The sequence below is a fragment of the Rhinichthys klamathensis genome, unplaced genomic scaffold, assembly GCF_029890125.1.
Source record: "Rhinichthys klamathensis goyatoka isolate OS25496 unplaced genomic scaffold, OSU_Roscu_1.1 h1tg000395l_1, whole genome shotgun sequence".
Classification (NCBI taxonomy): domain Eukaryota; kingdom Metazoa; phylum Chordata; class Actinopteri; order Cypriniformes; family Leuciscidae; genus Rhinichthys; species Rhinichthys klamathensis.
The window spans coordinates 1,262,204-1,275,438 of record NW_026606897.1 but is presented as its reverse complement, the minus strand read 5'-3'; the positions used below and the strand labels follow the sequence as shown (position 1 = coordinate 1,275,438).

The following is a 13,235-nucleotide window of genomic DNA, read 5'->3' as shown; positions in this document are numbered from 1 at the left end:
TTACAGTTTTTTTTTTTTTTCAATTAATGTGCATCTTAGGTCCTTTAACTGCCTCTACTGCCATACAGTTCATTTTAAATGGCTCTGCAGGGTGAAAAAATACAAACTTTCCATTTAGTCTGTAAATATACATTTATAATGTAAATATACCATGTCACAAGTCAAAAATCCATGTATGTATATTACTACTGTGTATTTAACCTGGTTATCTGTGTTCTCAGTTTGGTTCAGGATCTTCACTCTTGACCACTCTATGCGACCAAAATCAGAAATAGTTTATGTCTCTATATATGTAAGTAAGAAAGTTCTATTTTTATTTTGTACCTTTAATACAGTATGCTTCTCTGTAGATCATATAATGAGCATTGAGCACTAACACATTCTCAGAGTTTCCAATAGGAGAGGTCTCTCCTATTGCGTAAGTAGCTTACGCTATGGGAAAACTCCATTCTCGAGAAATATTGAAGTCTTTATGTTAAACGCATTGCAGCTGCACAGCAGACAGCAATGAGCGAGGCAGCTCGGTCATTGGCTGTGCTGCGGCAACTTGTTGGAACCAATGACGGGGCGACTCTGAACGCTCAGCCAAAGAGCGCGCTTCGCGCCTGCGCGCTCAGAGCCCGCCAAGATGGGCGTGGCTAAGGCTATATATTAGGCGTCCCGTCATGAGAGTTCTTTAGATTTTATCTCCTTCCTCTGGATTATTGGAGTCTTTTCGCCCGCCGTCAACAAGCCTACAGCAGGACTGCTACGAGGACGCCAGCGCCTTCACCCGCCTTCAAAGCCTTCTGCTACGCCATCCGGCGCGCATCACCTTTGATATCCTTTTACTGAAAAGCTATTTTGCAAGTGTTCGCCTCTGCGACACTTTTGTCTAAAGTTTTAGTGAAAGAGCAAATTTCGAGGCATTGTTTCAAATACCTTCGACCTGCGCCTCGTGCAGAGGCCCTCTTCCTGACGGGGACCGTCACATTATCTGCACTCGCTGCCTGGGACCTGACCACGCAGAAGCTGCTCTCACTCGAGGCGGATGCCCCGAATGTGACTCCCTGGGCCTCACCGAGCTGCGCGCTCTCTTTGCCGCGAACGAGCCTGCTACCACCGTGCTGCCGTCCCCTCTGTTCGAGCCGCGCAAGAAAAAGCGCCGCTCACAGAGGCCGCCAGAGCACGCGGACTTCAGTGACGTCACGCTGGACCAGTCCCCGCGTGCTTCACCACCACCCGAGGACTCCCCACCGCCAGTCCAATTCACGCAGGCGGACCAGCACCCCTCCAACAGAGCGGTGGGTCTCGTCTCGTTCGGCGCGTCAGGGGACGACGGTGAAAAGGATGACAGCCTTTCCATTGACGCTGCATCCGATGACCGGCCGGGCTCGGCCTTCGACCCCGCGCCGTCAACATTAGCGGACACGATCACGGGCACCCGCATGGACTCAGGGATGGTCCGCATCCTGTCTAAAAGCCGTGGAAGACCTCGGGCTCGACTGGTCTTCTCCGGAAGAACCCGCCCGCAGCCGGCTGGACGAGTGGTTCCTGCAGGGGCGCCGGCAGGCCCCTCGACAGACACCCTCCCCTTTCTTCCCCGAAGTTCACGACGAACTCACAAAGTCGTGGAAAGCCCCGCACTCTGCTCGCCTGAAGCCTTCTTTCTCTTCCTCTTCCTCGCTCTCCTCAGTGGACGGCGTGAGAGAAAGAGGCTACGAGGGAACCCCGCCCCTCGAGGAGGCTGTGGCCAACCATCTGTGCCCACCCTCCACCGCTGGATGGAAAGCCAAAGCTTGATTGCCCTGCCGATCTACCTCAGCTCTCCCGGCCAAGCTACGTCAGCGCTTCATTCCATGGCTGTTCTGCAAATCTATCAGGCCAAACTTCTCCACACCATGGACGAGTCTGGACCTGAACCTGAGGCTTTCAAGGACCTGCGCAGCGCCACTGATGTAGCCCTGCGAGCCACAAAGGCCACCGCCCAATCCATCGGCCGGGCCATGGCTTACCTGACTGTCCTTGAGCGCCATCTGTGGCTGACGCTAACAGAAATGAAGGACACGGATAAGGCGCCATTCCTCGACGCGCCTATCGCTCCAAGCGGCCTGTTCGGACCGGCGGTAAGAGAGTTCGCTGAACGCTTCACTGAAGCTCGGAAGGATTCGCAGGCTATGCGTCGCGGGTGCGAAGCGCGCTCATTGGTCGCGCGTTCAGAGTCTCCCCGTCATTGGTTCGAGCAAGTTGCCGCAGCACAGCCAATGACCGAGCTGCCTCGCTCATTGCTGTCTGCTGTGCAGCTGCAATGCGTTTTACATAAAGACTTCAATATTTCTCGAGAAACGGAGTTTTCCCATAGCGTAAGCTACTTACGCAATACTCGTTCCCTCCTCTCAGGGAACCGAGGTTACGTTAGTAACCGAGTCGTTTTTATTTCTAAGATTATATAATATTTCTAAGATTATATAAAAGATTATATAATTCTTTCTGCAGCATAATTTTTCACCATCGTTTATTGAGCAAATCAAGAAACTGGCTTGCCCTGCCTAACTGACCTTTATCTATCTCCTCAGAATGCTGATGGGAACAAGATCAAGAAATCGACGTACAAAGTTTTAGGTGGCATTTTGTCTAAGTGCTACCACATCCCTGATATTTCAAAGTACAGTCAATCTCATTTCATTTTCTATCACAGTAAAATACCATGTAGTATAACATTTCTGATGCTTATGAAGATAAATATTAGTATGCCGTTCAGTCTTTTTAAGATGACACCATTCTGAAGCTGCTGTATTTATATCAGCACATACTGTATACAACGTTTTAATTGAATTTCTCCAGACCTGGTGTATGGAAGATTACAGCACATTACAAAGGTGACGAGAAGAATCCTGCCATGCGTGAATTCAAGGTCCAGAAGTTTGGTAAATGAAGTGAAACTAAATATGGGCATTCACATATTTTCCTACTTTTATAAATATCTATAAAAATCTTTAATTTACAGATATTGCATTGCATCTAATTCAAATACAATGCTTTTTTGTCAGTTCTTCCCAGCTTTGGGGTTTCTGTTCAGTCAGAGAAAGCCTTTCTGCTAGTGAAGGCAGAGACATTCAAATTCACCATTCAAGCCTCGTAAGTTCACATTCAGATAAATAATACTCAAATAAATACTCTTAAAGGGATAGTTCAGCTAAAAATTCAGTCATTATTTACTCATACTTATGGCATTATAAACCTGTATTTTGAGGTGAATTATTCCTTTAATGGTTTCAATATGAGCTTACTAGATTTGAGACAGCAGAATAATACAGTTTTTTAATCATTTTAAAGATACACATATGGTAAGGAAATCAACGGTGGTTTCCACTGTCGGTTTGGGATGAAAAAGGATGAGTCAGAGAATAATCCTGGAGAAATTGAATTCATCAAGGGACTGGAAAAAACTGGATCTGTGAGTAGAAACCGTCATCTATTGAAGTTCAAAGATGAGTACTACCTGTATACTCACAGATCACTCTTTGATATTCTTTCATGGTGTATTCCCCTTTTTTAGGTGAAGAGAGGCCATGCTGAGATTACTGTTAAAATTTCAGATATCAAACAAAAACTGAATTCAACATTAGATGATTTGGCAGCGACTCGGACCCAATTCTACATTGCTGTCACAGTTACAGATATTTTAAGTAATCAATCATAGAACAAGACATGATTTTTTTTTTTAGTGAAAGTTAAATAAACTTTAAAGACTATGGGCCAGATTTACTCACATTGTGGGCTAGCAAATGTAACATCTCTAGATGTTACAATTTATGTCAATGGTAATCCAATAGATGGGACAATTTATATGGTAATGTATTAAAATGTCAAAATGTCATATTATTTAAAGTTCTGTTACATCTGGTAAAATGATGTATTTTTTTTAAATGCCCTGTTTTTCCAGAAAAAAAAATATCAGAAGTTAAAAAATATCCACCCCTGGGATTTTGAAGCAGATTTTAGCCTACATTACAAAGATGGATGCCGCCGTCGAACATCACTCGTTCGAATCAGCTATCGCGTCTGTTTTAAGCGATTTGAACGTTTCCTTTTTATTAAAAACCGAGCAAAGAACAACACTCGGAGATGTTTCTCCACCGCTCTGCATACGTCATCTCCTTCATCGCTCTGATGGGTTTTAGGTCTATCCGCGACGTCCGTTGGTGACGCCCCTCTGGAAATGATTTGTCTATGACGCTTTGCCAGACCATAACTCAGTTACAACTGAGAATGGTCTGGTTTTAACCAGGCTAGCATTATTTAACTTTCAAAATAAAATATCTCTTTTTTGCACTTGAAATAGCTGTCTGTTGTTTAATTGTCGTACTGTCATTAGAGGACCCACAGAACTTTCCACTCCCATCTGTGCTTTTATTGGATTGTAGTCTTACGCTAATTTGCCCTGTTTAGTAAATCTGGCCCCAACAATGCAAGATTAACTGAACAGACTATTGATTAAACCGAGAAACAAATGTCATTTGTCTGTATGTGCTATGTAATGTTAAGATGCCTAAAGTTCTGGAAATAGTTTAAATTTACAACATTTCTTAGTTGATGTTGACTCACTTGACTTAAAACGACCGTGTACCTCTCATAAGGTGGTGAGGTACAGGAATCAGCAGCTTTCCTTCCCATCGTTTTGAGTCCATACAATGTGGATCTGTCTCGGACAAGATTGTTCTACACTCCTAAATTTCCCTTTCAAGCTGTGGTAAAGAAAACACTTCTATTCATAATACAATGTATAGTATTGATACTGTCAGTCATTGAGGATTGTGCTTGCAGTAATTCATAACTGTAGCTTTCACTTTATAATAGAAACATTTTGCAGATGATTTTGTGTTAGTATACCAGTGGTCCCTGTTTTTCACTAGGTCACAGTCCATCACCCAAATGGTTCCCCGGCTGAAGGCGTTCAAGTGAACTTAGATGTCTCAAGCACCAAAGAACAGTCAATAATTATTAGAACTAATAAAGAGGGAATCGCATTTCACTTTTTCAACTTGGAAGGAACACCATCTTCCATTTCAATGCAGGTTAAACATCCAAAGAATAAAGCTCTTTTAATACCTCTAAGGCCTGTTTCACACTGCTGGCAAAAGCAGTACATTTATTTACTGTTATGCATTTATTATTATGTATTAAATTTGATTATGAAACAAGCCTACTTTAAAAAATACTTTCAGTTATTGCAAAAGTATATAATACAATACAACACTATACTGTATATTTTTGACATATTATTTCAACAGGCAACAGTGGATGGTGTCAAGTTAACAAGAGAAATGCGCCCAGTGAAATCCACAAAGAACAGCTTCCTGTATCTGAGTGTGACTAATAAAGTCATGTCATCAGGGGAGTCTCTAGATGTTACATTTTATGTCAGTGGTAATCCAGTAGATCGGCAAATATATTATATGGTAAGTAATGTTTTAAAATGTCATATATTTAAAGTGAATGATTTTATAAACCTCTGAACTCTTGAGAAATATGTGCATCTGTTCAGATTGTCAGCAGAGGCATGCTAAAAACAGCGAGCTCTGTTGCATCAGGTTCTGCAGTAAAAATATCCATCCGTATCAGCCCAGAGATGATCCCGTCCTTCAGAGTGATCGCCTTTTACTATGACACAGATGACATCATTGCAGACTCAGTGTGGGTGGATGTAGATGACAGGTGTGAGGGAAAAGTAAGCAGACACTAAAATGCTTTTAAAATATTTTTAACAGCTTACAATGTTTTAGTTATCTTATGTCAAAATGATACGATACAGTAAAATATTGCCAAATGTTTACAGTTCTGCTTTCCCACCTCCTGTTTAGCTTGAGATAAAACTGAATGGCAACCATAATTACCAGCCAGAAGATTCAGCTGAGCTTGACATTGATGTGGGAACACAGAATGCAAAAGTGGCCTTACTAGTTGTGGACAAAGCCATTTATGCCCTGGGTTCTCAAAACAAACTCACTCCAAAACAGGTGTGTCGTACTAACTAGCACCTATTGGTTTCTGAAAAATCAGATATAGGCCTACATATAAGATAAACCCAAATTTGTTATTTTTTTGTATCTCATATTCTTGTGTGAAGGTGTTCACCTCAATGCAGTCTTATGATCTGGGGTGTTCATATGGCGGTGGAGAGAACACAGCTGCTGTTTTTAATGACGCTGGTCTGACCTTCATCTCACACTCGACCACAATCCGTTCAATGATGAGAAAAGGTGCTAAATGATGCCACACTCTTCTCTACTTCAATGCTTGAGAAATGGAAAAATAATGGACATTTTCTGTGTTCTGTTTTCAATCTTGGCTTACCATTAAAAAAAGGACAGGTTCTTATTGCCCTTTACATGAAATAGTTGTTACAATATGCAAATTATATTGTCCAAATCATTGTACTTCTAGGTTTCAGCTGTGAGTCTGGTTTTAGGCGCAACAAACGCTCTACAGATATTCAAACAGAAATGGCTAAAAAAGGTATAGTATTGTTACCTGAATATTTGATTACCTTTTGTATCAATTCTTAAAACTAGAGTGAGTTATAGTATTATTTATATACTATATTATAGTATAAATTAATATTTTGAATTAGCTTTCATTTTTATATTTTCAGTTTTCATTTTATTTTTGATGGTATATGTGCTTTTATTTATTTTTAAATATTGTTATTTATCTTTCTTTTATTTCATAAGATTTTTATTTTATCAGTTTTTATTGTTTATTTTCAATTAATTGTTTTAGTAATTTTAGTGTTTCAACTTATTTATTTCATTAGTTGCCAACATTTCTAAATTTAATTTGGGTTTTTTAATTAGCTTTTATTTTAGATGTTTTTCAATAGCCAAAAACAATTTTAAAATATTGTTTTCGTTTCAATTATTTTTAACAATAACAACAATGATGTGAGTCTCATTTTCGTCCATTTCGTACCTTTTATTTCTATATGGGCAAATTAAAGGTTTAATGAAAAATGACTGAGTGCGTCTATATACAATTTATATATATATATATATATATATATATTTTAATTATTGTTGCTATACACAGTGGCATACATGACTAGATATGCTTATGAAGATGTGTAATTACTGTTAACTTCTCCTGCTCATCACTTTTGTCCTGTAGAGGCTGAATTTAAGAAAGCAGAATTGCAGAAATGCTGTCGCCATGGTTTCACCCTGATTCCTATGAAGTTCACTTGTGAGGACAGAGTGAAAAGAGTGAGCAAAACAGAAAGTAAGGAGTGTGTGGATGCCTTCCGAGAGTGCTGTGAGTTTGCAACCAAGCAAAGAGACAAAAAGAGGAGAGAGGACCTGAAGAAAGGGCATGGCAGAAGTGAGTCATAAAAGTGCCATAAGGCTTTTGTAAATTCAGGTGTGCCACAATCTGTGCAATGAAGACATCTGATTTTGTTTCTTACACAAATGATTATATTTTATTTAATTCCCACAGCTGCTGATTCTAATGAAGATGAGGAATTCTTTGATTTTGAAATACAATCAATTCGCCGATATTTCCCTCCAAGCTTTGAGTTTAAGCAGATGGATGTGAAAGGAAAAGTAAAGTGAGTAGGTTCTCGGTCTATAAAGTAGGCATAGGCCTATATAAACGTTACATTTAAACACAAGAGTCTAGGGAAAAATGTGTTCACACATTAAACAATATCATACATTTAAATGTATTACAATATAAAATGTTTCAATTGAATTTTCTTTGAAACAGTTATGATTTACAAAGGTCTTGTATAATGATGTAATTGCACCAGTTCTTTCCTCCAGACACACAATCCATTTACCCCACTCTATCACAACATGGGAGATCCAGGCTCTCAGCTTATCTGCATCCCATGGTAATATTCCAATTTCACTGCTATCAAATTTAATGTCAATCCACCAACGAACTAAACCTTTTATTTTTATTGCTTACAGGTTTGTGTGTGATAGAGCCTGTTGATCTCCTTGTATTTAAGCCAGTGTTTATTTCCTTGAGGCTTCCCTATTCGGTCAAACGCTTTGAACAACTGTCTATAGTTGTGGTGATCTTTAATTATGGAAAGATGAAAAGAGAGGTTTGTTTAAATTAAAGTTTTTTTAGAACACTGAGTGGCACAATTCACTGCACTAACATACCACTTTGGCAATAATGACTGACATACATTTACAGTAGATATATTTTCTAGTGCATAAAATTTATATTTTTTTATTTATCATAAAAAAATACAATTATAAAGTAATTTATTTACTAATTATAAAAGTTTTATTTAATATATGAGACTGTACATTTTTTCTACTTGTCCTTTAAAAATGATTCATTGTTGTAAGTCAGGTTGGTGCAGTCATATTATTATTATTATTTATGAAATAAAACTAAATTTAAATAATCACAACAGTATTTGTTACATTATACACTGTAAAACATTAGAAGATAAATTATTTCTGAGATTAATATATATTGTTATTCACTTTCCTGGTCAGCTTGTTGTTCAAATGAAACAAGTGGATGGTCTTTGTTCACCCGGGTCAGCATCTTCCTCTTCCACTGTCAGAATCAGTCTGGAGCAACAGTCCTCTCAAACTGTGACTTTTCCTGCCGTTCCCATGGCAACAGGCCACATCCCTATCACCATTGGACTTTATGAAGATGATGAAGAAAAAACAAGAGTGGATGCCATTCAAAAGATGCTCTTGGTCAATGTAAGGGGAAGGGGAATTTATCCCATATCTTTTTTTTTCTTTTTCTTTTTTGAACAATTGCACTAAAATCTATCTTTTGTCTTTCTCTTCATGTCTCAGAATGAGGGAGTGGAAATGAGAGAAGAGCAGACTTATTTTATTAATCTGGATGGTGAGATTGTTAGTTATTGTTTGATTGCCCAGATATACACACATGGTGGCTGTGTTTTTTGACAAAGTTTGTGACATGGTAATCTTAACGTGTATAAAAACCTGAACTCTGCTCATCAGGTAGAAGTGACCAGCGCTTGTTTATTGATGGATCTTTCCCAAACAGCACCGTTCCAGAAACGAATGTCAACCTGTTTGTCAAACTAGAAGGTCCAAAGCAAAAAACTAAGCTGTTGTGAATGCTTTCAAATTCTCAATTTCTGATATTGCTTTTTTTTATTATCATTTTTTATTGGTCAAGTCAAACATAATTTTAAATATATAAATATAATATCATTTCAAATTTGTATTTTTTTATTTTTTTGATGCAGAAGAAGGATTTGCCCAGTCCACTGCTGTTCAGTTACTCTCACCATCCAAAGTGGAAAATCTGATCCGGGCACCTTTCGGCTGTGGAGAGCAGACTATGATCTTTATGTCTCCAACTGCTTTGTCAATCCGCTACCTGGACAAAAGTCAAAACTGGCTGGAACTGGAAGCAGGCTCCAGAGACAAAGCATTAGATTTCATTGAGAAAGGTTTACTGTATGCCCAACACAATCTTATGACAATCTGTAACTATTTGACGTTTTAGCGGATTTGTGGCTAATTCATATGAATTCATACAATCTCATTCAAAAATGTTCGTATGATCTGCTTACACCCCAGTGAGTGGTATGTATAGGGGTGGGGTTAGGATGGACCTCCACGCTTACTTTTTCAGAAAGATCGTATTTTTGTTCAACTCTTATCGTACTAATTCACGGTGACGTTCACAGTGACGTTCCATTCCCTGCTAATTCATACAAAATTGGCACTTTTGTAACTTCGTACCATACATACCAACTTTGTAACATTAGGTTTTCCTGTGAGATTAGGTTGTTCTGCCACATAAGATATTTAATGGAATCTGAAAAAAAAGTGAAGGTGAAAAAATAATTACAGAATTTATGTTTTTAAGTGAATTTTCTTCAGTCAGCATCAAATCTCCCTCACAGCCCTGTTTGCATTGGGGTCCTTCATTTCAGAGTCACACTCAGGACCTTCGGGTCCAAATGGGCCGGAAGGGTGGGATTAATATTTATAAAAAAAAAAATCATCATTTTTTTTTTTTACTTGTTTTTTATAATATTTTTTCTTTTCTTTTTTGGTGTTTTGAGATAATTTCAAATATAAAACTGATTTATAATTAATATTAATGCAATAATTATGACCCATTTTTTTCCCCATTGAATATAATAGAAAATGTTTTATTTTTTTATTTTTATTTTTTTAAAGCTGTATTTCATTTTAGAGTCAAGCCTAGGCCTCATGAAAGCAATTTTTGAAATGAGATGGATGCCATCTGGTGGACAAACTGAGCATTTTAAAAATTCAAAACCCATATGTAATCTGAATTTATTAGTGTGTATGTGTATAAAAGTGTGTTTGTGTGTGTGTGTGTGTGTGTGGATGTGTCTGTTTTGCACTCTTGATGTTTTATAGATTCACCCCTTCACTGCTGTGTGCTTTTTTTCTGGATCGTGGCTGATTTGTAGATTGTACACACAAAAAAACTCTGTATTTTCACATTTTTGCCAATTTCCCATTCATTTCCTATGCGGGTCCATTTGGACCCGAAGGTCCTGAGTGTGACTATTTTTTTTACAACCACTTAGACTATTCAAATCCTGTCCCCAATATTTTTGGGTGTTCATATACCAAGTACCAACAAAGTCACCAAATTTCGGACCATTCCGATAAAGCTATGATTTTTAAATAAAAAATATTTAAATGCTTCGGGTCCATTTGGGCCGAAGGACCCCAGAGGGTTAACAAACAAATTAAATATAGCGTCTTTTCTTACTCAGGTCTATTTAACACAGTTTGATTGTATCAGGCTGTACACTGCTCTGACTAAAAGTTTGTGGTGTCACATTTTATTCTGGCAGCTTATGAACGAATTGTAACATTCAAAAAGCCTGATGGATCTTATGGAGCTTGGCTTGACTATCCGACAAGTACATGGTAATTTTGCATTTATATGTCAAAGATATGCAAAGTCATACAAATGTTTTATGCAAATCAGCAGCACTTTCCACATCCCATATCTAGTGTACCCAATAAAATATAGCTTTATTTTTAGATTTTGAATCCCCCAAAAATTATCAGATGGCTTCTCACTTCTCCTAGGTTGACTGCGTTGGTGGTGAAAGTGTTGTCTATAGTGGCTGATCGACAGATCGAAACTCTTCAACAGCGAGGAACAACAGAACGAAGGATTTCACAGGAGGACATCCGCCAAGCAGTCACATATCTGATTGGAACACAGAGCTCAGATGGGTCCTTCACTGATGCTAATCCAGTCATACACAGAGAAATGCAGGTCTGAATGCCTTCCATCATTTGCCAGTAAACCATGGGGTTTTGCAAAAAAGCTTTACCCTGTCAAACAACATGTCAAACATTGCAACATAGTAGCAGGAATTGCATTCCTGTGGTACTGCATTAAATGTGCTGATATTCAATGTTTCTGTGTAGGGAGGTATCGGAGGAGTTGAACAAGATGCCTCTTTAACAGCTTTCATCACGATAGCCCTCAATCATTCCCTCCCTTTCTTGGACAGAGAAAGAACCAATGTGGTAAGAACCATTGATTGTATAATTTACACTGGCCTCAAGAAGTATTTGGACACATAAGCCACAATCTACGGCACCACTAAGAGGATAATGGTGATGGAAAAAAATAAGTTTGAATGTTTTTGCGTTAATCGCTCATAAAAAGTTTGCGCTCCCCTACTCACAAAAGCATTATTTCATCACCAGTTTCGCGTTCACTCGCAAAATGCAAAACTTTCGAAAGCGAACACAAAGTTAACACAAAGAAGAACAAAAATTGTTTACAAGAGAACTTCAAGTGGGGAATGCTAAAGCATATACATATCTTTTTTCCATGTCCCTTTAGGGGCTCTGTAAAAAAAAACTAAAAATGTATTTGCATTATATCACTAAATTTCAAAGCAGGTGGCACTTTATGAAGGAAATATAGCACAGATTTTTTTTTTAATTAAAGCGTTTCACAAAAAAAAACGTCTCGGTTACGGATGTAACCCTCGTTCCCTGAGTAGGGAACGGAGACGTTCCGTCGGATGACGACGAATGGGGTTTCGCTTAGAAAGCCAATCGACTTCGAGTACTTCAAAACGAGCCAATGGCAAAGAAATGCCATGGGTCTGCGGAATTTGCATAGCGTAACTCCGCCTCACCTCGTGGGTATTTAAGGAGAACGCTGGCAGCAAATAGGCATGTTTTCTTCGCTGAGGAGCCAAGACTGAGCTCAGGCGATCCCCGCGGTACAGCGGAAGTGGCAGACAGACGGAACGTCTCCGTTCCCTACTCAGGGAACGAGGGTTACATCCGTAACCGAGACGTTCCCTTTCGTTGTCACTCCGAGTTCCGTCGGATGACGACGAATGGGGATACCAGTCTAATCACGCCACCTTCCCAGCTGTCTTCCAGTGCCCTGCGTAAATCTGAGATCCCTGTCGTGAGACTAGCACGGACGAAGGACTCCTATTTAACACAGGAATACCAAGGTACACTGGGGAGCATATCCCAGATCTTTTAGGGAAGTATGCAATTACTGCCAACCCAGAGGGGGGGACTTAAGAATACACATATGACCCGAGGGATGCATATGGGGAATCACTGGGGTGTCCAGCCGCAGGTGGAATATTTCAACCCCAGGGGTGGCAAGGTGGCTTGCCAAGGGAAAGACACATGCTCAGAGAGGCTTACAGTGGGAATACACATGTGGGGGTAGCTCCGGGAGGTACCATGCACACGGGAGGCACCTAGCCGACGCGCAGGCAAGAGACACTGGCGCCGACGTCAGGAGTGCTGGAGGAACTCAGGGCTTTCGGAGAAGCTCACCTGAGGAGAATATCGCACGTATCCAGTCCGTAGAGTGGAATGGCGAGCAAGCGAAGACACCTGAGCGGGTCCGGTACTAGCTGGTTGAGGCGAGTACATGAGAGGACACAGGCTCCACTCGGAGATTGTAGAATCTGGCGAATGTGTTAGGTGTCGCCCAGCCTGCAGCTCTGCAGATGTCTGTTAGCGAGGCGCCATGCGCTAGAGCCCAAGAGGATGCCACACTCCGGGTGGAGTGGGCAGTCACACCAAGGGGGCACGGTCGACCTTGCTGCTGGTATGCCAAAGCAATGGCGTCCACTATCCAGTGAGACAACCTTTGCTTGGAGAGAGCCTTTCCCTTCAGCTTCCCACCATAACAGACAAAGAGCTGGTCTGAGGTCCTGAAACACTGCGTTCTGTCTACATAGATGCGAAGAG

General features: G+C 40.0%; 1 protein-coding gene across 1 annotated transcript in view; it reads left to right on the top strand.

Annotated features, from left to right (window-relative positions):
* The window catches only part of c4b (complement 4B (Chido blood group)), a 73,232-nt gene that overhangs the window by 5,586 nt on the left and 54,411 nt on the right, over positions 1 to 13,235 (top strand). Inside the window, exons 4-27 of the mRNA XM_056234472.1 lie at positions 222 to 292; positions 2,556 to 2,644; positions 2,824 to 2,906; positions 3,030 to 3,117; positions 3,316 to 3,436; positions 3,539 to 3,668; positions 4,620 to 4,732; positions 4,896 to 5,057; positions 5,274 to 5,441; positions 5,528 to 5,710; positions 5,844 to 5,999; positions 6,110 to 6,242; positions 6,427 to 6,498; positions 7,147 to 7,356; positions 7,474 to 7,585; positions 7,800 to 7,870; positions 7,950 to 8,089; positions 8,496 to 8,714; positions 8,814 to 8,865; positions 8,985 to 9,074; positions 9,236 to 9,442; positions 10,835 to 10,910; positions 11,076 to 11,268; positions 11,424 to 11,525. Coding sequence (XP_056090447.1) covers positions 222 to 292; positions 2,556 to 2,644; positions 2,824 to 2,906; positions 3,030 to 3,117; positions 3,316 to 3,436; positions 3,539 to 3,668; positions 4,620 to 4,732; positions 4,896 to 5,057; positions 5,274 to 5,441; positions 5,528 to 5,710; positions 5,844 to 5,999; positions 6,110 to 6,242; positions 6,427 to 6,498; positions 7,147 to 7,356; positions 7,474 to 7,585; positions 7,800 to 7,870; positions 7,950 to 8,089; positions 8,496 to 8,714; positions 8,814 to 8,865; positions 8,985 to 9,074; positions 9,236 to 9,442; positions 10,835 to 10,910; positions 11,076 to 11,268; positions 11,424 to 11,525 — 3,041 coding nt within the window. The remainder of the gene's footprint in view (positions 1 to 221; positions 293 to 2,555; positions 2,645 to 2,823; positions 2,907 to 3,029; positions 3,118 to 3,315; positions 3,437 to 3,538; positions 3,669 to 4,619; positions 4,733 to 4,895; positions 5,058 to 5,273; positions 5,442 to 5,527; positions 5,711 to 5,843; positions 6,000 to 6,109; positions 6,243 to 6,426; positions 6,499 to 7,146; positions 7,357 to 7,473; positions 7,586 to 7,799; positions 7,871 to 7,949; positions 8,090 to 8,495; positions 8,715 to 8,813; positions 8,866 to 8,984; positions 9,075 to 9,235; positions 9,443 to 10,834; positions 10,911 to 11,075; positions 11,269 to 11,423; positions 11,526 to 13,235) is intronic.